Source organism: Hyla sarda, chromosome 4, assembly GCF_029499605.1.
Source record: "Hyla sarda isolate aHylSar1 chromosome 4, aHylSar1.hap1, whole genome shotgun sequence".
Lineage (NCBI taxonomy): Eukaryota > Metazoa > Chordata > Amphibia > Anura > Hylidae > Hyla > Hyla sarda.
In genome coordinates, this window is record NC_079192.1 from 342,775,466 (window position 1) to 342,802,999 (window position 27,534).

At 41.3% G+C, this 27,534-nt stretch overlaps 1 protein-coding gene across 4 annotated transcripts in view; it reads left to right on the plus strand.

The window, feature by feature from the left end:
- Positions 1-26,294, plus strand: part of KCNIP1 (potassium voltage-gated channel interacting protein 1) — a 348,616-nt gene extending 322,322 nt beyond the window's left edge. For all 4 annotated transcript variants that reach the window (XR_008843083.1, XM_056516527.1, XM_056516525.1 and 1 more), the window contains one exon: positions 25,838-26,294. Coding sequence is in view for 3 of the 4 variants with exons in the window: in XM_056516527.1 (XP_056372502.1) it covers positions 25,838-25,885 (48 nt within the window). In the remaining variant the exon portion in view is untranslated. The remainder of the gene's footprint in view (positions 1-25,837) is intronic.
- Positions 26,295-27,534: the final 1,240 nt, after the last annotated feature.

A 27,534-nucleotide genomic window follows, 5' to 3' on the forward strand; every position in this document is an offset into this window, starting at 1 on the left:
TCCTCAACAGTGTCTGCTTCAGAAGCCCGAATGCTCGCAGCACCACCTCCCACGCCACTCTCCTCATCACTACATGCCCGCCTAGCGGAGGAAGCAGCGGATGTCTCCTCCACTTCTTGGCTGCTGACTGTCCTTTAGTAGCTCGTCCTCACTAAATAGTGGAGCTGAACCAACAGCATAAGATACTTCTGTGGGAGAGGGAACAGCATAGGGCAGAGGCAATGGGAGGACAGGGCCTGCTCACAGGCTATGCAAACTGAGGGTTGTGTCTAAGGAACCCACCCACTGTTGACTGGAGGTGTCAGATGTCACTTGTGATGAAGTGGATGACCGTGTTAACCAAACGATGAGGGCAGATGGGTTACTGGTCGAGACATGACCGCTAGCTCATACCGGGAGCTCAGACCTCTCGCTGCAACACCTGATGCCACTCGCCCCTAGACTGCTGCGACCTCTGCCAGATGAATTTAGGCCTCTGCCACTCCTCTGTTCATGTCCTGGCACACCTCTGCCTGACATACTTAGTGCGTATATGAGGGGAGGACAATACGCTCCACATCGCTTAAAACAGAATTTGTCTACAACCACAGCAGGTGTGTACTTTTGGCTGCATCCAGACCCCTTTTAACCCCTTAACCTCTTAAGGACCCAGGACGTATGGGTACGTCCTGGGTCCCGGTCCTGCGATATAACGCGGTGTCACACGGTGACCCCGCATCATATCGCGGCGGGCCCGGCGTCATAGTGAAGCCGGGACCCGCCTCTAATAGCGCGTGGAATAAATACAGGACTTCAGAAGACCAGGATTTTCGGCGCTGACCACGGAGAAATGAACAAAGCCCAGGTGAAGGAATGGAGGTTTAATAGCAACGCATTTCACCGCATGCGCGGCTTCATCAGGCTTCACATACAACAGTTGTTGAGGGTTTTTATACCCACACAGAGTTAACCCATAAAGTGCAATCTATATATAAAATGTAAATAAAGAGCGCAGTACTAATCAGAACATGTTATAAATGCAAAAGACGAACATAACCGATTATCCTTAAAAGACCAAATCAATACAAAAAGAAAGAAAAAAACGCACAATGTGAAATAGGACCTAAATAAGACTGAGCATATTAATTCCACCGGGCGTGTCAGGCTCCAGCTATGAACCACACAGTGTTTGTGGAGGATACACCCTCCATAGGCACCAATTCACACTTGGAAAGTCATTGATGAACATCAGACAGGGGTATTCACTGCACCAATCATAGATACAAAATAATAAAGTGAGATAAAATAAATTAAATTAGATTATAATAAAAGTATAATAATATAAAAACAAGATTAGCATTTTCAATTGTCTCATTTAAACCATACGGAAATAAAGTAGCTAACTTATGGATCCAAAAGCTTTCCCGGTTAATCAAACATTGAAACCTATTTGAATAGCTTATAGGAAGAGATTCCAAAATAATAAAATTTAAAGAATCAATACAATTATTGTGCTTTAAAGAAAAATGCTTTGATATGCTATGCAGCATGTAGCCGTGTCTCATGTTCCATCTGTGTCGGTTCATACGTGCACGCACTGTTTGTACAGTGCGGCCCCCGTATTGTAAACCGCACTGGCAAGATAATAAGTATATAGCAAAACTGGTGTCACAAGTGAGATTGCCTAACTTTATAATCCATTTGTGTCTGTGCCAATTTAAAAGAGGTTGTGGGTTTGATAAGATCGCAGCATAGACAACGCAACCTACCGCATGGAGAGCACTTAGATGGCGTCTGAACTACGTCCTTAGAACTAGACCTGAGTCTACCTGGAGCAATCAAATTATGTAAGTTGCATGATCTTCTAAACGTAATTTTAGGAGTGGTGGGGAGAAGGTCCTTTAATATCGGATCACTGCACAAAATGGGCCAATGTTTTGATAATATTTTCCTAATGTTGGTGGGTTCATTATTAAAATTAGTAATGAAATTATATTTATGATTAAATGTATTCGTAGAAGATTTATTATTGATGGATGGTGATTTTGGGGTAACTAATTCCAATTGGGTTTTACTTCTTACTTTATTATAAGCATCCGACAACAATTTCTTAGGATAACCCTTTTCTTGAAAGCGGCCCCTAAGGACAGTGGCCTGCGCATCAAAACTGACATCAGAGGTGCAGTTCTTTCTAATGCGCAGGTACTTGCCATAGGGGACACCACGGAGCCAACTGGGGTAATGTGCACTTTCATAATTCAAAAAACTATTAATATCCACCTTTTTAAAGAAAAAAGTTTTTTGTACTGATATGTCCAAGGTCCGATCTGGAAATTTCCAGATCTAGAAACTGGATTACATCAGTAGAGTAATGCATTGTAAAATTGATGCCCCAGGAATTTTGATTCAATTCACTAACAAACTTCTCAGCCTGTAGAAAGGAACCACTCCAAATTATAAATAAACTATCGATAAATCTGAAAAAAAAAAAAAAAAACTTAATAAAAGCAGGGGGCTGTGCCATAACCAGGGACTTGAATCGCCCCATAAACAGATTTGCATAACTAGGGGCGAAACGAGACCCCATGGCACAGCCCCTGATCTGTCTGTATAAAACCTCATTAAACGTCAAAATATTGGGGGAGATTTATCAAAACCTGTGCAGAGGAAAAGTTGCCCATAGCAACCAATCAGATCGCTTCTTTCATTTTGCACAGGCCCTTTAAAAAATGAAAGAAGCGATCTGATTGGTTGCTATGGGAAATTGGTCAACTTATTCTCTGCACAAATTTTATAAATCTTCCCCATTATGTTCTAAAATAAAACGAATGGAGTCTAACAAAAAAAACAGATTGGTCAATATTGAGTGTTGTATCTTTAGAAAATGTGTCGTGCATTGTTGGTCTTTGTTGGTTTTGTATTGATTTGGTCTTTTAAGGATAATCGGTTATGTTCGTCTTTTGCATTTATAACATGTTCTGATTAGTACTGCGCTCTTTATATACATTTTATATATAGTTTTTATACATACGTGTATTATTTGTATTTTATGATTATTGTGCACCTTATGGGTTAACTCTGTATGTACTTTATGGGTTAACTCTGTGTGGGTATAAAAACCCTCAACAACTGTTGTATGTTAAGCCTGATGAAGCCGCGCATGCGGTGAAACGCGTTGCTATTAAACCTCCATTCCTTTACCTGGGCTTTGTTCATTTCTCCGTGGTCAGCGCCGAAAATCCTGGTCTTCTGAAGTCCTGTATTTATTCCACATCTCTCAGGAAGGCTGCAGACTACAGGATTGTGATCCTCAAATCACATGCGATCAGCATTGTTGTATATGCCTCTACACAACTTAGCAGGGTGAGCACGGAAATTTTTCCTTTTCTTTTTCCCCGCCCTTGTGCTGGCTTTACTCCACAGGGAGCGCCTTTCTTCTTTTCTCCTTTCTAATAGCGCTGATCACGGTGCCGCACATTATTAACACTTTAGTCGCGCGCTCAAAGCTGAGCCGTGCGGCTAAAAACAAAAGTAAAAGTGCCTGGCTAGATCAGGGAGCTGTTCGGGATCGCCGCGGTATAATCGCGGCATCCCGAATAGCTGTAGCACAGGAGGAGGTCTTCTTACCTTCTCCTGCACTGTCCGATCGCCGAATGAATGCTTCAAGCCTGAGATCCAGGCTTGATCATTCAATCGCCGAAAACACTGATTGATCCATTCCTATGGAGATGCAGCAATCAGTGTAAAAGATCAGTTAATGCAATGTTATAGCCCCCTATAGGAGATATAATATTGCATAAGAAAAGTGTAAAAAAAATCATTAACCCTTTCAATTATCCCTTCCCCTAATAAAAGTTTGAATCACCCGACATTTCCAAGAATAAAAAAAACACAGTGTAAATAAAAATAAACATATGTGGTATCGTCGCGTGCGGAAATGTCCGAATTATAAAAATATACCACTTTTTAGACCGCACGTTCAATGGCGTACGCGCAAAAATATTCCAAAGTCCAAAATAGCGCATTTTTGATCACTTTTTATACCACAAAAAAGTGAATAAAAAGTGATCAAAAAGTCTTATCAGAACAGAAATAGTACCGCTAAAAACTTCAGATCACGGCGCAAAAAATGAGCCCTCACAGCGCCCAGAACACAGAAAAATAAAAAAAGTTATAGGGGTCAGAAAGTGACAATTTTAAACGTATACATTTTCCTGCATGTATTCATGATTTTTGTCTGAAGTGATACAAAATCAAACCTATACAAGTAGGGTATCATTTTAACCGTATGGACCTACAGAATAAAGATAAGGTTTCATTTTTGCCAAAAAATTTACTGCGTAAAAACGGAAGCCCCCAAAACTTACAAAATAGTGTTTTTTCATCAATTTTGTCGCACATAGATTTTTTTTCCCGTTTCACCGTAGATTTTTGGGTAAAATGACTAATGTCATTACAAAGTAAAATTAATGACGCAAAAAATAAGCCATCATATAGAATTTTAGGGGAAAATTTTAAGAGTTATGATTTTTTAAAGTTAAGGAGGAAAAATTGGAAATGAAAAAACGGAAAAAACCCGGGTCCTTAAGCTGTTAAGGACTCATGACGTACGCGTATGTCATGGAGAATTCCAGTCCCCGCCGTGCTCCAGGCGGGGATCGGACCGGAATGCCTGCAGAAATCATTCAGCAGGCATCCCGTGCAAATGCCCAGGGGGGTCATCAGACCCCCCCATTTCGGCGATCGGCGCAAATCGCAAGTGAATTCACACTTGCGATTTGCGCAATTCCCGGTCATACGGGTCTATGGTGACCCGGAAAATAAGGGAGATCGGGTTGTCCATGACACCTACGACCCCCCTGAAGGGATAGGACTGAGGTAGCACGGGTGCCACCCCTCCTATCCCTGCCATTGGTCATATAGACGCGGTGACCAATAGAAGATCGGGGACGGGGGTCTTAACTTTCGGTTTCCCCGTTCTGCCCACCCACAATAGGCCGGGCAGAATGGCGAAACCGAAGGGGACCAGCGACGAAGTCCACTTACCCATCCATGGCAGCGGAGCGATGATCGGGGACGGAGATCAGCGACAGAAGAGGAACACGATACGGCTCCGTGGATCCTACGTAAGACGGTGAGTTGCCTAGCAACATCTGGAGGGCTACAGTCTGAGACCACTATACAGTGGTCTCTTTACTGTAGCCCTCCAGATGTTGCAAAACTACAACTCCCAGCATGCTCAGACAGCTGTTTGGGCATGCTGGGACTTGTAGTTTTGCAACATCTGGAGAATCACAGTTTGGAGATCACTGTGCAGTGGTGTTAAACTGTTGCTCTCCAGATGTTGCAAAACTGCAAATCCCAGCATGCCCAAACAGCTGTGTCGGCATGCTGGGAGTTGTAATTGCATACCTCCAGCAGTTGCATAATTACATCTCCCAGCATGCCCTTTGGCAATCTGAACATGCTGGGAGTTGTACTTTTGCAACAGCTGGAGGCACACTGGTTGGAAAATACTGAGTTAGGTAACAGAACCTAACTGAAGGTTTTCCAACCAGTGTGCCTCCAGCTGTTGCAAAAGTACAACTCCCAGCATGCATGGTCTGTCCGTACATGCTGGTTGTTGTAGTTTTGAAACAGCTGGAGGTTTGCCCCCCCCCCATGTGAATGTACAGGGTACATTCACACAGGCGAGTTTACACAGAGTTTCTTGAAGTTTGAGCTGCGGCAAATGTTTTGCCGCAGCGCAAACTCCTACCGGGAAACTCACCGTAACCTGCCAGTGCGAATGTACCCTAAAACACAACACTGCACTACACTAACACATAATTAAGGGTAAAAATCTACATATACACCCCCTTACGCTGTCCCCCAGAATAAAAATGAAAAACGTATTGTACGGCAGTGTTTCCGAAACGGAGCATCCAGCTGTTGCAAAACAACTACTCCCAGCATTTCCGGACAGCCACTGACTGTCCAGGCATGCTGGGAGTTTAGCAACAGCTGGAGGCACCCTGTTTGGGAATCACTGGTGTAGAATACCCCTATGTCCACCCCTATGCAATCCCTAATTTAGTCCTCAAATGTGCAGGGCGCCCTCTCACTTCAGAGCCCTGTCGTATTTCAAGGAAACAGTTTAGGGCCATATATTACCCCCTATTAGGGCCAGGTATTACCGTACTCGGGAGAAATTGCACTACAAATTTTGTGGGGCTTTTTCTCCTTTTACCCCTTATGAAAAGGAAAAGTTGGGGGCTACACCAGCCTGTTTGTGTAAAAAAATAAAAATGTTTACCCTAACGTGCTGGTGTTGCCCCATACTTTTTATTTTCACAAGCGGTAAAAGGAAAAAAAGACCCTCAAAATTTGTAACGCAATTTCTCCTGAGTTCGGAAATACCCCATATGTGGGCGTAAAATTCTCTGCGGGCGCACAACAAAGCAGTGAGAGTGCACTATGTACATTTGAGGCCTAAATTGGTGATTTGCACAGGGGTGGCGGATTTTACAGCGGTTCTGACATAAACACAAAAAAAGAAATACCCACATGTGACCCCATTTTGGAAACTACACCCCTCATGGAACGTGAAAAGGGGTATAGTGAGCCTTAACACCCCACAGGTGTTTGACAAATTTTCGTTAAAGTTGGATGGTAAAATGAAAAAAAAAAAATTTCACTAAAATGCCTGTGTTACCCTAAATCTTTCATTTTCACAAGGGAAAATAGGAAAAAAGCCCCCCAAAATTTGTAACCCCATTTATTCTGAGTAAGAACATACCCCATATGTGGATGTAAAGTGCTCCGCTGGCACACTATAATGCTCAGAAGAGAAGGAGCGCCATTGGGATTTTGAAGAGAAAATTTGTCCGGAAATGAAGGCCCTGTGTGTTTAAAAAGCCCCCATAGTGCCAGAACAATGGACCCCCCCCCCACATGTGACCCCATTTTGGAAACTACACCCCTCATGTAATGTAATAAGGGGTACAGTGAGCATTTACACCCCACAGGTGTCAGGCAGATTTTTGGAACAGTGGTCCGTGAAAATGAAAAATGTAGTTTTTCATTTGCACAGCCCCCTGTTCCAATGATCTGTCAAACGCCAGTGGGGTGTAAATACTCACTGCACCCCTTATTAAGTTCTGTGAGGGGTGTAGTTTCCAAAATGGGGTCACATGTGGGGGGGGCACCAATGGGGGCTTTGTAAACGCACATGGCCCCTGACTTCTATTCCAAACATTCACTCTTCAAAAGCTCAATGGCGCTTCTCCTCTTCTTTACATCCACATATGGGGTATTTCCATACTCAGAAGAAATGGAGTTACCAATTTTGGGGGTCATTTTCTCCTATTACCCCTTGTAAAAATGTAAAATTTTAGGAAAAAACAGCATGTTAGTGACATTTTTTTTTTCATTTACACATCCAACTTTAATAAAAAGACATGAAACACCTGTGAGGTGTTAAGGCTCACTATACCCCTTGTTACGTCCCTTGAGGGGTTTAGTTTCCAAAATAGTATGCCATGTGTTTTTTTCTGTTGTGCTGGCACCCTAAATGTTGGGGGGCTTCCTAAATGCGACATGCCCGCCAAAAACCATTTCAGCTAAATTTGCTTTTCAAAAGCTAAATGTGACTCCTTCTCTTCTGAGCATTGTAGTTTTCCCGCAGAGCATTTTACATCCTAAAATGGGGTATTTCCATACTCAGAAGAGATGGGGTTACAAATTTTGGGGGGCATTTTCTCCCATTACCTTTTGTAAAAATTGTAAATTTTGGAAAAAACTGCAATTTAAACATTTGGAAACATTTTTTTTTTCATTGACACATCCGACTTTAATGGAAAGTCGTCAAACACCTGTGGGGTGTTAAGGCTCACTGTACCCCTTGTTACGTGCCTTGAGGGGTGTAGTTACCAAAATGGTATGCTATGTGGGGAGTTCTCTGCTGTTCTGGCACAAAAGGGGCTTCCTAAATGCGACATGCCCCCCAAAAACCATATCAGCAAAATTCACTCTCCAAAATCCCATTGTCGCTCCTTCACTTCTGAGCCCTCTACTGCGCCCGCCGAACACTTGACATACACATATGAGGTATTTCCGTACTCTAGAGAAATTGGGTTACACATTTTGTGGGGCTTTTTTCTCCTATTACCATTTGCAAAAATTCAAACACTGGGTCTACAAGAACATGCCAGTGTAAAAAATGAAGATTTTTAATTTTCTCCTTCAATTTGCTGCTATTCCTGTGAAACACCTAAAGGGTTAACAAACCTTTTGAATGTCATTTTGAATACTTTGAGGGGTGCAGTTTTTATAATGGGGTCACTTATGGGGTATTTCTAATAATAAGGCCCTTCAAATCCACTTAAAAACTGAATTGGTCCCTGAAAAATTTCGATTTTGAAAATTTTGTGAAAAATTTGAAAATTGCTGATATACTTTGAAGCCCTCTGATGTCTTCCAAAAGTAAAAACATGTCAACTTTCTGATGAAAATATAAAGAAGACATATTGTATATGTGAATCAATATATAATTTATTTGATATCTCCATTTTCCTTATAAGCAGAGAGCTTCAAAGTTAAAAAAAAAATTAAATTTTCAATTTTTTCATGAAATTTTTGAATTTTTCACCAAGAAATGATGCAAGTATCGACAAAATTTTACCACAAATATAAAGTAGAATATGTCACAAAAAAACTATCTCGGAACCAGAATGAAAGGTAAAAAGCATTCCAGAATTATTAATGCTTTAAGTGACCGTGGTCAGATGTGCAAACAATAGCCGTGCCTACAGTGAAAATTGTCTGGTTCCTTAAGGGGTTGAATTCTTTTACAGAGTTCACCATGACCACCTCCTCCGGGAGAGAATTCCACAGTCTCACTGCTCTTACAGTTAAGAACTCCCTTCTGCGCTGGTGTAGAAACCTTCTTTCCTCTAAACGCAGAAGATGCCCCCTTGTTATAGACACAGTCCTGGGTATGAATAGATTATGGGAAAGATCTCTGTACTGTCCCTGATATATTTATACATAGTTATTAGGTCTCCCCTAAGCCTTCTTTTTTCTAAACTAAATAACCCTAATTCTTATAATCCTTCTGGGTACTGTAATGTTCCCATTCCCCATAATACTCTGGTTGCCTGTTTTTGAACCCTCTCCAGCTCCACTATATCTTTCTTGTACACTGGTGCCCTGTACTGTACTCAGTATTCTATGTGTGGTCTGGCTAGTGATTTGTACAGCGGTACAATTATTTCCTTGTCGTGGGCATCTATGCCTCTATTGATGCACCCCATGATTTTATTTGCCTTGGCAGCAGCTGTCCTACACTGGTCACTACAGCTACATTTACTGTTAACTAAGACTCCCAAGTCCTTTTCCTTGTCAGTCGTCCCAAGTGTGCTCCCATTTAATACATAATCCCAGCCCAGATTTTTCCTCCCCATGTGCATTACCTTACATTTATCAGTGTTGAACCTCATCTGCCACTTCCCAGCCCAAACCTCCAACCTATCCAGATCCATTTGGAACAGTGCACTGTCCTCTATTGTGTTTACCGCTTTACAGAGTTTAGTATCATCTGCAAAGATTGCTACTTTACTATTCAATCCCTCTACAAGGTCATTAATGAATATATTAAAAGGACAGGACCCAAGACTGACTCCTGTGATACCCCACTAGTAACAGTCACCCAATCACAATAAGTACCATTAATAACCACCCTCTGTTTCCTATCACTGAGCCAGTTACTTACCCACTTACACACATTTCCCCCAGCCCAATCCTACTCATTTTATGCAAAAACCGTTTATGTGGCACCATATCAGATGCTTTGGAAAAATCCAGATATACAACATCCAGCTATTCCCCCTGGTCCAGTCTGGAGCTCACCTCCTCATAAAAGCTGATCAGGTTAGTTTGACAGGACCAATCCCTCATAAAGCCATGCTGATATGGAGTCATACATTTATTTTTATGAAGATATTCCATAATAGCATCTCTTAGAAAACCCTCAAAAAATTTACAAACAACAGAGGTTAAACTAGCAGGTCTATAATTCCCTGGGTCACCTTTTGTTCCCTTTTTAAATATTGGTTCCACATTTGCTATGCGCCAGTCCTGGGGAACAGTCCCTGTCACTATAGAGTCCCTGAATATTAAAAATAGGGGTCTGCCTATTACATTACTTAATTCCTTTAGAACATGGGGGTAAATGCCATCTGGACCTGGCGATTTGTCTACTTTGATTTTTTGTAGGTGGCACTGTACTTCTTCCTGGGTTAAACAGGTGACCTGTACTGGGGAGTTTACCGTATCTCGCTGTATTTCACCTGGCATTTCATTTTCCAAGGTGAACACAGTGGAGAAGAATTTGTTTAATATATTTGCTTTTTCTTGATCCCCGTTTATAATTTCTTCTTTATAATTTTTTAAAGGGCTTACAATTTCATTTTTGACCTTTTTGCTATTTATACAGTTAAAGAACATTTTGGTGTTAGTTTTACTCTCTTTGGCAATGAGTCTTTCTGTTACTATTTTTACGGCTTTTATCAGTTTTTTTAGATATTTAAATTTTTTCTCTATAGCATTTTAATCCTTCCTCACTGCCTTCCTCTTTTAGTAATTTAAATGCTTTATTTTTGTCATTTATTGCCCCCTTAACGTTTTTATTCATCCATATTGGTTTTCTTTTATTCCCATAATGTATATACATCTTACAGTGAGAGTTTAAAATATTTTTAAAAGTCTCCCATTTAGTGTCAGTATTCTTGTTTTTGAGGACATTATCCCATTTTATAATGTTAAGGGCTTCTATGAGTTGGTTAAACTTTGTTTTTGTGGCCCCTCAAGAGATTCCCTTATTGAAGAACAAGTTATAATGTATTATATTATGATCACTATTTAGTAGGTGTCCTTCTACTTGCACATTAATTACTCTGTCAGGTCTGTTGGTTAATATTTAGTCTAGTAGGGCACCCCCACTGGTCAGGCCCTGCACCATTTGGGACAGATAATTGTCTTTAGCTATAGTCAGAAACCTGTTTCCTTTATGAGGCAGATAAGAACCATTTGGCCCATCTAGTCTGCTAAATAATCTGAATCCTATCAATAGTCCCTGGCCCTATTTTATATGAAGGATAGCCTTATGCTTATCCCATGCATGTTTAAACTCCTTCACTGTATTTGCAGCGACCACTTCTGAAGGAAGGCTATTCCATGCATCCACTACTCTCTCAGTAAAGTAATACATCCTGATATTACTTTTAAACCTTTGCCCCTCTAATTTAAAACAATGTCCTCTTGTGGTAGTTTTTCTTCTTTTAAATATGCTCTCCTCCTTTACGTGTTGATTCCCTTTATGTATTTAAAAGTCTCTATCATATCCCCTCTGTCTCTTCTTTCTTCCAAGCTATACATGTTAAGGTCCTTTAACCTTTCCTGGTAAGTTTTATCCTGCAATCCATGTACTAGTTTATTAGCTCTTCTCTGAGATCTCTCTAGAGTATCTATATGCTTTGGGAGATACGGCCTCCTGTACTGCACACAATACTCCAAGTGAGGTCTCGCCAGTGTTCTGTACAGCGGCATGAGCACTTCTCTCTTTCTACTGCTTATACCTCTCCCTATACATCCAAGCATTCTGCTAGCATTTCCTGCTGCTCTATTACATTGTCTTCCTACCTTTAAGTTTTCTGAAATAATTACTCCTAAATCCCTCTCCTCAGATACTGAGGTTAGGACTGTGTCAAATATTCTATATTCTGCCCGAGGGTTTTTACACCCCAGGTGCATTATCTTGCACTTATCCACATAAAATTTCAGTTGCCAGAGTTCTGACCATTCTTCTAGTTTTCCTAAATTCTTTTCCATTTGGCATATCCCTCCAGGAACATCAACCCTGTTACATATCTTTGTGTCATGAGCAAAAAGACACACCTTACCATCGAGACCTTTTGCGATATCACTAATGAAGATATTAAACAATATTGGTCCCAGTACAGATCCCTGAAGCACCCCACTGGTAACAAGACCTTGCTCTGAATATACTCCATTGACTACAACCCTCTGTTGTCTGTCATTCAGCCACTGTCTAATCCACTCAACAATATGGGAGTCCAAGCTCAATGACTGTAGTTTATTGATAAGTCTTCTATGTGGGACAGTGTCAAAAGCCTTACTGTAATAAAATCTAGATATGCTATGTCTACTGCCCCTCCGCCATCTATTATTTTAGTCACCCAGTCAAAAAAAATCAATAAGATTTGTTTGACATAATCTCCCTGAAACAAACCCATGTTGTTTTGCATCTTGCAATCCATGGCATTTTAGATGTTCCACAATCCTATCCTTTAGTAGGGTTTCCATTAATTTCCCCACTATTGATGTCAGACTTACTGGCCTATAGTTGCTTGATTCCTCCCTACTACCTTTCTTGTGAATGGACACGACATTTGCTAATTTCCAATCTTCTGGGACGACTTCTGTTACCAGTAATTGGTTAATTAAATCTGTTAACGGTCTTGCTAGCTCACCACTAAGCTCTTTTAATGATTTTGGGTGTATCCCATCAGGCCCCTGTGACTTGTGTGTCTTCACTTTAGATAGCAAACGTAGAACTTCTTCCTCTGTAAAGACACATGCATCAAACAATTCATTAGTCTTCCTCCTTAATAGAGGTCCTTTTCCTTCTTTTTCTTCTGTAAAAACTGAACAGAAGTATTTATTAAGGCAGTCGGCTAGCCCTTTATTCTCTTCCACATACCTTCCTTCCATTGTTTTTAATTTAGTTATACCTTGTTTTAATTTACTTTTTTCATTTATATATCTGAAGAATGTCTTATCCCCTTTTTTCACGGACTGAGCTAGTTTTTCTTATGCCTGTGCTTTAGAAGTTCTTATAACTTGCTTGGCCTTTTTCTGCCTAGTCTTGTAGATTTACCTATCTTATTGCTCAGTTTTTTGTTTTTTTTTATAATTACTAAATGCTAGCTTTTAGGTTTTTTTTTATGATTTTGACCACTTCTGCTGAGTACCACAGTGGTCTCTTCCTTTTCCTGCTTTTATTGACAAGTCTATAAATTGCCCTCAATAATGCTTCTTTTAAGTAGTCCCATTTCTCCTGGACTCCATGTAATCCGTTCTTGTCTGATAGGGACTCATTTATGACTAATCTCATTTTTGAAAAGTCTGTTTTTCAAATCTAAAACATTTAGAAAACAAACTTTTCAAAAATGAGATTAGTCTTTAACAGGAACAAAATAGTACAACACTGAGATGCATGTATGTGGTATGCCCTTGTGAGGGGAGGACAATGCGCTCCATTACCTTTAAAATAGTATGTCTGTACAACACCAGCTGGTGTGTACTTTTGCCTGGCCTTTCACAGTATCTTGGCCCTTAAACCTTTAACAGGAACAAAATGGTATGCCACTGAGATGTACGTATGTGGTATGCACTAATGAGGGGAGGACAATGCGCTCCAGTATGCTTAAAACGGTATTTGTGTACAACAACAGCCAGTGTGTACTTTTGGCTGACCTTTCACAGTATCTAGGCCCTTAAGACTTTAACAGGAACAAAATAGTACGCCACTTATATGTGCGTATGTGGTATGAACTTATGAGGGGAGAACAATGCACTCCAGTACACTCAAAACAGTATTTGTGTAAAACAGCTGCCGGTGTGTACTTTTGCCTGGCCTTTCACAGTATCTAGGCCCTTAAAACTTTAACAGGAGCAAAATTGTATGCCACTGACATGTACGTATGTGGTATGCACTTATGAGGGGGAGGACAATGTGCTCCAGTATGCTTAAAACAGTATTTGTGTACAACACCGGCAGCACACACCAGTGCTGCAGCATACAGTTGTTGTGTACTACACCCAAAATTGCACTTTCTCTCTCAATTTAACTCCCTTCCCTATCAGTGCTTCAAGGCTGGATTTGGGCTTGAGGTGAATCGGTGCTGTAAAATAGCTTTTCTGTGCAATACACTGCTCTCTGTGCCTCTCTGTAATAGAACGCTGATGTGACTGGGAGGTGAATTGCTGCTGTAAAAATGCTTTTCTGTGCAACACACACTGCTCTCTGTCCCTCTCTCTATGCAACAAAACGCTGATGTGACTGGGAGGTGAATCGTTGCTGGAAAAAATGCTTTTCTGTGCAACACACAGCGCTGTCTGTCTCTCTCTCTCTCTCTGCAATAAAAGGCTGAAGCAACTGGCTGCAAGATGGCTGCCGATTATACCGGGGTGGCTGGCTGCTGATAGGCTGCATGCTGCATGTGATTCAGGGTCATCCCGCCCACCCTTGTTCCCGCCTTCCCAGGATTCCTTGCCCCATGACCTCACATATGGATCTACAATTTTAGATGCCCTGGAGTCTGGACCACACTAAATGGAGTTTAATGAAGCGATTCGAGCAATCGAATCACGGCGATATTCACATTCGTTGCGAATTGAATTTTTCCTGAAATTCGTAAATAATTTGGATTCCTCAGATTCGCTCATCCCTAATTTCTATCATTCTGTTTTCACTTTTTCATTGTGCAGAATTACCGGTGAAAACTAGATTTTTTTTTATTTGTTTATTTTAGCAAAAGGCTACAACATTGTGAAAAAGGTGTGAAACATTGTGAAAACTTTCCAAATGCACTGTACAGTACACCAATTCATATTGGCTAACATGCACAACCCCACTCCACTAATCCTGTACAGCAGAATCAAGGCAGTGGGGGGAAGCTATCTAGTGTTTGTAAGATGCTGGACTTTGACTCAGCATTGATCAGTGTTATTGGTGCTCTGCTGCTCCAGCCTGCCATGGCTCGATTGGACAACGAGGAGGCAGGTAAGGGCCCTCCTGACGTCCTCTCAGCTGATTATGACATTGTGGTTTCACTGTGATGATCCTAATCAGCTCTGCTGAGCTTTTGGGATGGTTTTCTTTACTTTTCAGAAACTGCAATCAGTTTTGGGTTAATGCTAGGCATCGGCCCGATCAGTGATGACCGGCATGAACCCAGGGTCCTGCCTGCTGATAGCAGTCAGGACCACAGGGTATGAAGCATGCTCAGCTTATGAGCATGCTTCAAACAACAGTAATGGGACCAAGGCGTCCAGGTACGCCCTGCGTCCTTAAGTACCAGGACACAAGGGCATACACATACGCCCTACGTTCTTAATAGGTTAAACTAGGTGAATCTTAGTCTAATATTATAAAGTTTAAAATAAGAAAGTAAAAGGAATGGAAATTAAAAAGTCTATGAGTGTGGTCTTAGCCTGCCAACAAAGAATCAAAGCATATGTCTGATCGAGATTGTAAGCAAGAGTGTAAACGTGTCCTTGTGATAATGTGTGCTTATGAGTGAAAAATAGACTACAATAGACAGAAGATGCCAAAAGTGTCCATATTGACACACTCATGTGTTGTCTGTTATGGGTATATTTACATGCAACAGATTTGTTCCAGAAATTTCCGCAACTGAAAATCCATTCCATACTTCTTAATTGAGCTGTTTCTGTAACATGCACATGGTTGTCTGCAAGTTCTAAGCAGATAATTGGGATAGTTCTATTTCTAGTATACACATGAAATAGGTAGAATATGTAAAAAGAAAAAAAACACAGAGATGGCGCCTTGATGGTGCATTTACCCTTTTAATTCTATGGGGTAAAGGGGGGGGGGTGGGTCGGGAGAGGAAGGGGGGGGGGGGTTATTCTGCTCACCTTTCAGAGTTGTGCTGCAACCAGGCAACACTCTGTAAAGCATTTTTCCTGGTGTGCGGCAAGGTTCCGGGGCCGCTAACCGCTGGAACAGCTGGATGATGTTCTTGCTGGTCTCCTGTGTTGCGGGGTGCCAGACGGTGTTGGTGTTCTGGAGCGTTGCTTCTGTGGGATGGGTACCGTCGGCTGGTGTGTCCCAGATGTCCAAGTGCAGTCCGCTAGCAGATGTTGCAGCTTCTGTCAGTGGGGATGGCCCCCACGATGTATTCTGGTCCCTTGCGGTCAGAGCGCAGTTGGAGTCACAGTGAGCAGAAGGGTGCCGCTGTCCTCGAGACCCCGTGGGATAAAGCTATTTTCGGTTGGTGACCGGGAGCAGCTTTCTTGCCGAGATCGCTGGCAGGCGGTGGCAATAATGTAGGAGAAAATGGCAGGAGTCCCCACGCGGGGGTATCCCCTGGAAAAAATTCCTTGGCGTTTGCTGTGAAAGCGCTTCTCCGTTGCGACAATAAATGGCTGAAACGTCTTGATTAGAAGGGGGGATTTATTATACAAACGGGTTACAAAAATAAAAAATAAAGAATAAGAAATTAAATTCAGAAGGTGAACAACGTGTTTCAAAAGGGGAATCCTTTCTTCTTCAGGTCTGTAGGTATAGTGTGACAGATGTGCTTATATACAGTGTCAGGGGCATTGCAGTTTCAAATTTTGGCGGTTCTTTCAGTCACAGGGGGCTGGGCTGTGATGTCAGTTCCCCCAAGGCTCTGGGGGAATGTCTGTAGGTATGTACTGAAGTACCTCTAACATAACTGGGTTCTCTCCATTGGAACTAATAGGCCTTTATGGGTCCAAGGTAAGTGATGTTGACTGATAAGCAAGCTAAGCAGCACTTGTGATGGGCTGGTGCTGGATGGTGGACATATGAGAGCTCCCTAAAAAGGGGTATTATATTTAGTTGAAAAAAACAGTTGGGGTTAATAGGAAAACAGTTTGAATGGTAACATTTGTAGTATTATGGTAATTGTGACTGACAGATGTGGAAGTAATCGATAAGCAGCAGGATACATAAAAATTACATAGAGTACCAGAGCTTATATGTAACTGGAGATGAACAGTGTCGATGATAACATTTACAACATTTGGTAAATATGATGGACGAATGTGACAGTGATTAATATACAAAGGATACATAGAAGTTACATAGAGTGCCGGGGCTGTATGTGACTAGAAATGGATGTGTGATTTGTAACATTGTAACACTGGGATAAGTATGAATTGACATAGCCGGGAAGTGATCGATTGAGTGGTGGTTGGATATGTTGCAATCTGTGATGGTGGTTAACATAGCACTGAAAATGCTTAGTTTGGCCTGTAGGTGGTGTTAGAGGACTGAAATAAAATGTGAAGAGGCTTTGAAGAGTCCTTTTTTCGCAAAAATTCTTAAGTTATTAATTCTGTGGCATCATTGAGACCATCAGGTTTTAGTGTTCCAAGGCGATAAATCCAGTACATCTCTCGTTTTTTTAGAGTAGAGAACCTTTCATTTTGATGTGGTGGAATGTGGTCAATTGGACAGATTTTAATTGGGTTCTTTTCTTCTCTGTGCTTTTCTGAGCAGTGTTTGGAGAGGCTGTGCAGGGCAAGGTTTCGTTTGATGTTGTTCCTGTGTTGGTTGAGTCTCATGTGTAGCTCTTGGGTGGTCCGACCAATGTACTGCTTGTTGCATGTACAGGTGATTAAATAGATGACAAAACTGGATTTGCAGGTGAGTGAGTGTTTGATGTTAAATTCTTCTTTTGTTCTTAGATTTGAGAATGTGGTCTGCTTGTGGTCGATTGTGGCACAGCAGAGGCATCTTTTTGTTCCACACTTGGAAGCTCCTTTGGTTTTGATACTAGGTTGGTTGATAAGGCGGTTGGTATGTTGCTTGAGTCGGCTGGGTGCAATTAGATTTTTGATACTTGGCACTCTCCTAAAAGTTAGTCCTGGGTTGTCTGGTATTGTTTTTTGCAGGATGGGGTCATTTTGGAGGATGTGCCAATGTTTTTTAAGTATGGTTCTGATTGCATTGTGGGAAGAGTTATACATGGTAATAAGGTTGAGTTTGATTTGATTGTCCGGATTTTCGGTGGGATTCTTTGGTTGGAGGCAGTCATCTTGTGACATGGTTTTAGTTTTATTGTAGGCTTCGTTTAAAATTTGTTTAGGATATCCTTTTGAGAGGAAACGCTTCTGGACGATTTTTGCTTGGGATTTAAAGGTGTGGTTTGAGATACAGTTTTTGCGGATTCTTTTGTACTGATTGAATGGGATGTTGAGTTTCCATTTTTTGTAGTGTCCGCTATTGTAAGGGAGGTAGCTGTTGGAGTCGACTTTTTTGAAGTGGGTTGAAGTAGTGATGTTGTCATCCACGTGGGAGATCTCGAGGTCCAGAAAGTCTACGGTTTCTGCAGATATGTTTAATGTGAGTGTGATCCCTCAGTCATTTTTATTGATGCTGTTGATGAGTTCTTGGATGAGTTGGGGAGGTCCATTCCATAGCATGAATAAATTGTCTATGTAACGACGGTACAGTACTGCATGTTCTTGAAACAGTGGGTGTGAGGTTATAAAGGTTTTCTCAAAGCTGCCCATCACCAGATTTGCGTACGGCGGTGCCACCCGAGTCCCCATCGCGGTGCCCCGCGTCTGGTGGTAGGTGGCACCGTCGTATGTGAAGTAGTTGTTATTGAGGATAATGTCCAGGCATTTGAGCAGAAAGGTGCATTGTTTTGGTGGGATGTTGCAGTCCTCTTCCAAGGTGGTTTTGATGCAGTTCAGTCCTATACTGTGTTTAATGTTAGAGTATAATGCTTTCACATCCATTGTGACAAAAAGGAGGTTGTTGTGCCAAGGGATTGGTCTTAGTAGTTTGATCAGATCATCAGAGCTTTTGAGGTAGCTTGGAAGAGATTGGACATAGTCATGTAGTATGAGGTCTAGGTAATGTGAAATTTGGGATGTGTGGCTGTTAATACCGGAGATGATTGGTCTCCCTGGAGGCTGAGTTTGATTTTTGTGAATCTTTGGTAGGTGGTAGTAGAATGGAACAGATGGATTCTCAATGTAAAGAAGTTTCCTTTCTGCTTTGGTGATTATATTTTCAGTGAGTGCTTCGTTCAGTGTTTCTTTGATCTTTTCTTGTAGTTGGAGGTATGGGTTATACGTGAGTTTTTGGTAGTAGTCCGTATCTTGTAGGATTTTTAGTGCTTCTGCATGGTAGTCTTCATAGTCCTGTAAAACTATACCTCCTCCTTTGTCCGCAGATCTTATGACCAAATTTGTATTGTCCTTGAGTTTTTTTAGGGCTTCCTTTTTTTTTGGTTAGGGATCCGTTGTTGGTTTTCTTGTTGCGGTTTTGAGGGAGTTTTTTGAGGTCTTGTGCCTTGATTAGGTGGCCTTGATTGTGGATGGGGTAGAATTGTGATTTATTTTTGATAGGGGGGGGGGGGTTTCCTTCAATGAGGTTTGTTTCCTTGGGTTCAGTTTTTTTGAGCTGCTCTTGATTAGGTAGTGAGAAATGTCTCTGTAGGGTGAGCTTCCTTGTGAATTTGTGTAAGTCCAGGAATAGAGTAAAATCATCTGGTTGGTTGATTGGGCAATAGGATAGCCCTTTTTTTAGGACAGATAATTCGTATGGGTTGAGAGTTTCTTTCGATAAAATGAAGATTTTTATGGTCGTCTCTGAATCTTTCATCTGGTCTTTGTTCCCTTGAGTTATTGGGATAGTAATTTATTTTCTCTTTTTCGAGAAAGAATAGGTAGAAAGAATTGTTCTATTTTCTTCTTGGATGTAGGTTTCTGACTCATTCCTAAAAAATGATGATCTGATGAGGAGGTGCTTGGCTGTGGGGTGGTGGTGTTTTGGCATGGTTAAAGGAAAGGGACAAAATTCTGGTTATTTGTGCCAGTATTGTCTATGGTAAGAATATCTTTGACCATCTGGGAAGGTGTCTTGATGGGAGTGAGGGAAATGAGCGATTCGGTGTTGTCACACTCTTGATGTTGGTAATCTTCCTATGTGGATAGATTTGCCAGTTGTGATATCGATGGGGAATTGGCTTGAGATGGATTGTTTCGATGTGCGGTACTGGGTGATAGAGGTTTGGGAGGGGGAGCTGGTGATTTGTGAATGTGTTTCTTTAAGACTTCGATGGTTTGCATGATGTAATTGATTTTGGCTTGCCTGGGGGTTAGGGTGGTGGATGGGGGGTTAATCCTGTTGGAGTTCGGTTGTTTGTTGGTGGGTGTGTTGTTCTGTTCCTGGACAGTGGGAATGTCTGCCTGTTTCTTTTTGGTGGGGGTATTTTTGAGATTGGTTTTGACTGGCCGGGGAGTGGTTTCTTTTCGTTTGATGGGGGTCTTTCTGGGAGAGTTGGAAGGTTTGTCGTGGTGCCGAACAGCCTGAGATTTTACATAGGTCCGGTTTTTGAACTGGTAGATTTTTTTGTGCCGGGGGAGTGGCGGTGTGGGATTTTGTCGGCTGGTCTGGGTTTTGGACTGAAGATTCTCTAGGTAGCTTATTTTTATTCCATGTTCTATAAACGCCTTTTGTGAGGTCGCATCTGTCACGTTTTAGTTTGGATGCTTTTTTGAAGATGGTTTCAGCTTGTAGTTTTGTTATACTAGTGGTAAGATTTCTGTTTAATTTAAGGTATTCTGGATGTTCAGTGTACTCATTTAATTCTAGGATTGTTAATTGTATTTCGTTTGTAAGGTTAGTTAGTAATGTGGTTCTTTTTTTTGGTGATGTGTTGCATCATCATGTTGGAACAAACAGATAACAATTCATCCCATTCCCCACAGTATACATTGTCATTTTTAAAGGTGGATTCGTTCAATAATCTTAGACCTCTAGGTGCAAGATTCTCATTAAGGTAAATGCTTAAAAAGTCAATATCGAGGCTATGTCTTAGTTCATCTTGTAATAGAGTCTCTAGTCTTTGGAATAATGTAATCATGGAGGCCGTGTCAGTAACCGATACTGGCACGGCGTCAGTACCTTTAGTTTCCAGATGTGTGGAGCCGGTGAGTTCCAAAATCAGCTTTTCCCTTTCAAGTAATCTGCTGGTAAAGTATTCCATTGTGGATGTAGTTTTTTCTGTCACTATCCGGCAGCCTTCTGTGCTGGTCCCCTGTGGACCGATCCGGTGCTCTTTTTGTGGAGTCCGCTTGCAATAGGTAGAATATGTAAAAAGAAAAAAAAACACAGAGATGGCACCTTGATGGTGCCTTTACCCTTTGTTCCTTGATCCGGACAATCAAATCAAACTCAACTTCATTACCACGTATAACTCTTCCCACAATGCAATCAGAACCATACTTAAAAAACATTGGCACATCCTCCAAAATGACCCCATCCTGCAAAAAACAAACCAGACAACCCAGGACTAACTTTTAGGAGAGTGCCAAGTATCAAAAATCTAATTGCACCCAGCCGACTCAAGCGACATACCAACCGCCTTATCAACCAACCTAGTATCAAAACCAAAGGAGCTTCCAAGTGTGGAACAAAAGATGCCTCTGCTGTGCCACAATCGACCACAAGCAGTCCACATTCTCAAATCTAAGAACAAAAGAAGAATTTAACATCAAATACTCACTCACCTGCAAATCCAGTTTTGTCATCTATTTAATCACCTGTACATGCAACAAGCAGTACATTGGTCGGACCACCCAAGAGCTACACATCAGACTCAACCAACACAGGAACAACGTCAAACGAAACTTTGCCCTGCACAGCCTCTCCAAACACTGCACAGAGAAGAAAAGAACCCAATTAAAATCTGTCCAATTGACCACATTCCACCACATCAAAATGAAAGGTTCTCTACTCTAAAAAAAACTAGAGATGTACTGGATTTATCGCCTTGGAACACTAAAACCAGACGGTCTCAATGATGCCACAGAATTAATAACTTAAGAATTTTTGCGAAAAAAGGACTCTTCAAAGCCTCTTCACATTTTATTTCAGTCCTCTAACACCACCTACAGGCCAAACTAAGCATTTGCAGTGCTATGTTAACCACCATCACAGATTGCAACATATCCAACCACCACTCAATCGATGACTTCCCGGCTATGTCAATTCATACTTATCCTAGTGTTACAATGTTACAAATCACACATCCATTTCTAGTCACATACAGCCCCGGCACTCTATGTAACTTCTATGTATCCTTTGTATATTAATCCCTTCCACATCCGTCCATCATATTTACCAAATGTTGTAAATGTTATCATCGACACTGTTCATCTCCAGTTACATATAAGCTCTGGTACTCTATGTAATTTTTATGTATCCTGCTGCTTATCGATTACTTCCACATCTGTCAGTCACAATTACCATAATACTACAAATGTTACCATTCAAACTGTTATCCTATTAACCTTTAACCCCAACTGTTTTTTTCAACTTAATATAATTCCCCTTTTTAGGGAGCTCTCATATGTCCCCCATCCAGCACCAGACCATCACATGTGCTGCTTAGCTTGCTTACCAGTCAACAGCACTTACCTTGGCCCATAAAGGCCTATTATATCCACTGGAGAGAACCCAGTTATGTTAAAGGTACTTCAGTACATACCTACAGACATTCCCCCAGAGCCTTGGGGGAACTGACATCACAGCCCAGCCCCCTGTGACTGAAAGAACCGCCAAAATTTGAAACTGCAATTGACACTGCATATAAGCACATCTGTCACACTATACCTACAGACCTGAAGAAGAAAGGATTCCCCTTTTGAAACGCATTGTCCACCTTATGAATTTCATTTCTTATTCTTAATTTTTTATTTTTGTAACCCGTTTGTATAATAAATTCCCCCTTCTAATCAAGAAGTTTCAGCCATTTATTGTCGCAACGGAGAAGCGCTTTCACAGCAAACGCCAAGGAATTTTTTCCAGGGGATACCCCCGCGTGGGGACTCCTGACATTTTCTCCAACATACACATGAAATACACACTTAGTGGTGGGGATTATACTGTACTTTATCTTTTATGTCTCTCATCTGATCTTAGTTGGGGGGGGGGGGGGGAATCACAAGAAATGTGGGAAATATTATCTCCTAAAGAGCAATAGATACTGTATTTTCAACAGACTTCCAGCAGATGCAGTTGTAAATCCACCACAGTAAGTCAGTTAAAGCAAGTTTGGCATAAACATATATCTACATAGTGCTGGGCGGTATACTGGGTCATACCGAATACCAAAATTTTTGTGCTGCAAGATATGGATTTTTCCCATACCGCAATACTGGTTCGGCCCCTCCCCCTCGGGAATGAATTATCAACCCAGTGGTGCGCTGTCCCCATTGGGGAACTAATCATATGTGACCCGCGAGCCCTGTTCTGCTTCCCCCTGAATTCATTATCAGCCCAGCGCTGCACTGTCCCCATCGGGGAACTACTCACTTGTCACCTGCAAGCGCTGCCCTCCTCGTCCTCCTGCATAGGCATAGGGATACAGCGCACAGTATAGAGTTTCAGTGCTGGCGGCCCGCAACAAACAGTAGGACGAGGAGGGCAGCGCTTGCGGGTGACACGTGAGTAGTTCCCCGATGGGGACAGTGCAGCGCTGGGCTGATAATTAATTTGGGGGGGGGGGGAAGCAGAACAGCGCTCGTGGGTCACATGATTTTGGGGGGGGGAGAAATACCATTGTATACAGTGGAACCACCATAAATTACAAAAACTCTGTGATACACATATTTGGTCATACCGCCGAGCTATATATGTCCATGTAAAGGCTTGTGACAAGAAAAAATAAAAGTTTTACCTTTGTATAAATCATTAGTCAGACCGCCTATGGAGTATTTTGTACAATTTTGGGAACCTGTATATAAGAAAGATATGGCTGTGGAGATCCAGTGAAAACAGATGATTAACCCCTTAAGGACACATGACGTACTGGAACGTCATGTGTCCACTCCCGATCTATAACGCGGGGCCACGGCGTGGCCCCGCGTCATAGCGGTTCGGGCCCGGCCTCTAACAACGGCCGGGACCCGTGGCTAATAGCGCGCGGCATTGATCGCTGTGCCGCGCGCTATTAACCCTTTAGACGCGGCGTTCAAAGTTGAACGCCGCGTCTAAAGTGAAACCGAAAGCATGCCGGCTAGCTCAGTGGGCTGTTCGGGATAGCCGCGATGAAATCGCGGCATCCCGAACAGCTGACAGGACAGCGGGAGGGCCCCTACCTGCCTCCTCGCTGTCCGATCGCCGAATGACAGCTCAGTGCCTGAGATCCAGGCATGAGCAGTCATGCGGCAGAATCATCGATCACTGGTTTCTTATGAGAAACCAGTGATCAATGTAAAAGATCAGTGTGTGCAGTGTTATAGGTCCCTATGGGACCTATAACACTGCAAAAAAAAAGTGCAAAAAAAAAGTGAATAAACATCATTTAACCCCTTCCCTATTAAAAGTTTGAATCACCCCCCTTTTCCCATAAAAGAAAAAACACAGTGTAAATAAAAATAAAAATAAACATAAATGGTATCGCCGCGTGCGGAAATGTCCGAATTATAAAAATATATCGTTAATTAAACCGCACGGTCAATGGCGTGCGCGCAAAAAAATTCCAAAGTCCAAAATAGTGCATTTTTGGTCACTTTTTATATCATGAAAAAATGAATAAAAAGCGATCAATAAGTCCTATCAATGCAAAAATGGTACCGTTAAAAACTTCAGATCACGGCGCAAAAAATGAGCCCTCATACCGCCCCATACACGGAAAAATAAAAAAGTTATAGGGGTCAGAAGATGACAATTTTAAACGTATTAATTTTCCTGCATGTAGTTATGATTTTTTCCAGAAGTCCGACAAAATCAAACCTATATAAGTAGGGTATCATTTTAATCGTATGGACCTACAGAATACATATCAGGTGTCATTTTTACCAAAAAATTTACTACGTAGAAACGGAAGCCCCCAAAAGTTACAAAACAGCGTTTTTTTTTAAATTTTGTCGCACAATGATTTTTTTTCCCGCTTCACCATAGATTTTTGGGCAAAATGACTGACGTCATTACAAAGTAGAATTGGTGGCGCAAAAAATAAGCCATCATATGGATTTTTAGGTGTAAATTTGAAAGAGTTATGATTTTTTAAAGGCAAGGAGCAAAAAACGAAAATGCAAAAACGGAAAAACCTCCGGTCCTTAAGGGGTTAAGGGAATAGGTGAACTACAGGACCAAGACAGCTTATCAATTTTTTTTTTTTTTTTTTTATATAATCTTTTTTTTTTTATGTGGTTTTTAGTTTAGAGAAAAGACGTCTCGGGGTGATTTGATCAAACTGTACCAATATGAACGGACAGTGATCTTTCTAGAGATCTTTTTATACCTAGGCCTATGACATAGGGGCATCCTCTAGGTCTAGAGGAAAGAAGGCTTCACCATCATCACATACAAGGATTCTTTACTGTAAGTGCAGGGAGACTATGGAACTTGATGCCACATGATGTTGTGATGTCTGATTCAATAAACAAGTTCAGGGGGAGACTGGATGTTTTTCTGGAAAAATACAATATTACAGGTTATGGATACTAGATTTATGTGGATAGAACGTTGATCCAGTTGGAAAGAAAATTTTCCCCTGTCATGGGCCAATTGGAATCAGTCTAAGGCTTCTTTCACACTTTCACTAGGACACAACAGTGTGACGGCCATCGGGGGGCCGGGGGGAATAGCGGGAGAAAAAATACTGCTTGCTACTCCTACTACAAAATAACGGCGCCAGAAGAACCCCATTATAGTAAATGGGATCCATCGGGACCTGTTATTGCCCATTGTGCCCCATCCCGATAGCGGACATTAAAGGCTGGAAAAAACCGCCCGTTTGAGGACAAAGGCACAATGGCAGTGTGAAAGTAGCATTATACAGGTTTTTACCTACCTCTGGGTCAACAAAGTAGGGTTTTGGGTTAAACTTGAAAGACTTGTTTTTTTCAACCTTATAAACAATATAACTATATAGCTATCCTAAGATAAAAATGGAAAGGATAAAAATAAGTGAATGCAGACTAGATGGACTGGGTGGTCTATTTTTGCCATCAATATTTCTTTGTATTTTAACATGCTCGTTTCTCTTTATTTTAGGATGACAATATTATGAGGTCATTGCAACTGTTCGAGAATGTTATGTAACACGGAAAGGATGTTTATTATGGAGAACAGCAAAAAAGAAATTAAAACCACATTGTGAAACAATACAGTGAACCACAAAAATGTATTGTCTTGACATTTAAAAAAATTTTCAATAATGAAGAAATTCATTTTCTATGGATTCATAGATGTAACAACATCCACATGTTCTCTTCCATTACATTGAACTACCACATGTATGCATGTTTATTTGAATGCATATATTTGATTTTTTTCTAGGTTATTTGTAGACATCTTATTGTTTGTTGTAAATGCTCCTGCTTTTCTAACCTGGTAATAGAATGGGTAAAAATCCCTAACTCTGTGATATTACCTTCCCTAGACATTTACTAAGACTGAAAGCTATATGATTATTAATAAATTTTTATATATGTTTAAGGAACACACTATAGTGATTTCTGAGAACTCTTTTATTACAACTGTGTCAAAAATAATGATTTCTGATTGTTCTTTTGTTGCCTGGAAATTTTGCACCAATAGTATCCTGGAAAATGTGCACACCTCCAATATCACAAATGATATCTGTATTGTAAAACAAAAGAAACCTTACTATACCCCATGGAAACAAGGCTCACTGAAGAGCATGGGATCCTCAGAACTTCTGGACACCAGCAATTGTAAAATACAAAACCTTTATTTCTTTCTTCATTAAAACATAGTAGGCGTACAAAAATCGGTACAATCATACTGAGGCATTTCGGCAAGCAAAAGCCTTCTTCAAGGTCCTCTCTGGGAAAAGATATTCAGCCGAATAAATATACATCATGTCACAACCCCCCCCCCCCCCCCACTAGCAGATCACTTCCTGATCCTAATCTTGCAGTAACCCCTTACTTGCTGACCCATAGTAAATGGCTTGATACCTATAAGTGTACGTAACTTTTGGCAACACTGTGTAGGGGTTGCATCTATCAGTTTAAACCTTATATATCGGTATATTGCTTAATCCGGACAATTCCTAAACCAGAGTACATGAGCAAAAGACTGTAGATCAATAAAACTGCATCACATCAGATCTGAAATTCATTCTCTTAGGAGCTCGGGTCACCATTTTCATGATCCAGTAGATCTCTCTTGTGTGTAATTTACGGATTCTGTCTGGGTGACTTGGTAAAGTGTTCAAATGGTATGACCTTCATATGAGTGACACTGCCTCCATGTACTTCCCTGAAGTGCCTGGACGCACCAGACAGTGCGCGTGTGTGAACGCTGCCTACTGACCGTGCGTCCGCAATATGTTTGTAGATTCTGCATTTTAACTTGCAGGCCGTAGACCCTACATATTGTTTTCTGCATTCCGTACACGAAAGGCAGTAAACCACATGGTCAGTTTCACATGATATATATGTTTTGATGGGATAGGTACAGTTATTTGTTTCTGAAGTAACATGTCCTGACTTTATCATATGCCGGCATAATGGACAGTGAGATCTACCACATGGGACGCTGCTCATGTGTTTTAACCAATGATTGCCTTGCTTGGTGTTTAAAGGATCTCTCAAAAAAAAAAAAAAAAAACTAGGTGAAATTTCTCACCCTCATTGGCAAACATATACATGACCTGGTGGGAGGAAAGATCCATTCACACTCCAGACAACCCCTTCCTCTGCCACATCCCCTGGTATGGTCAC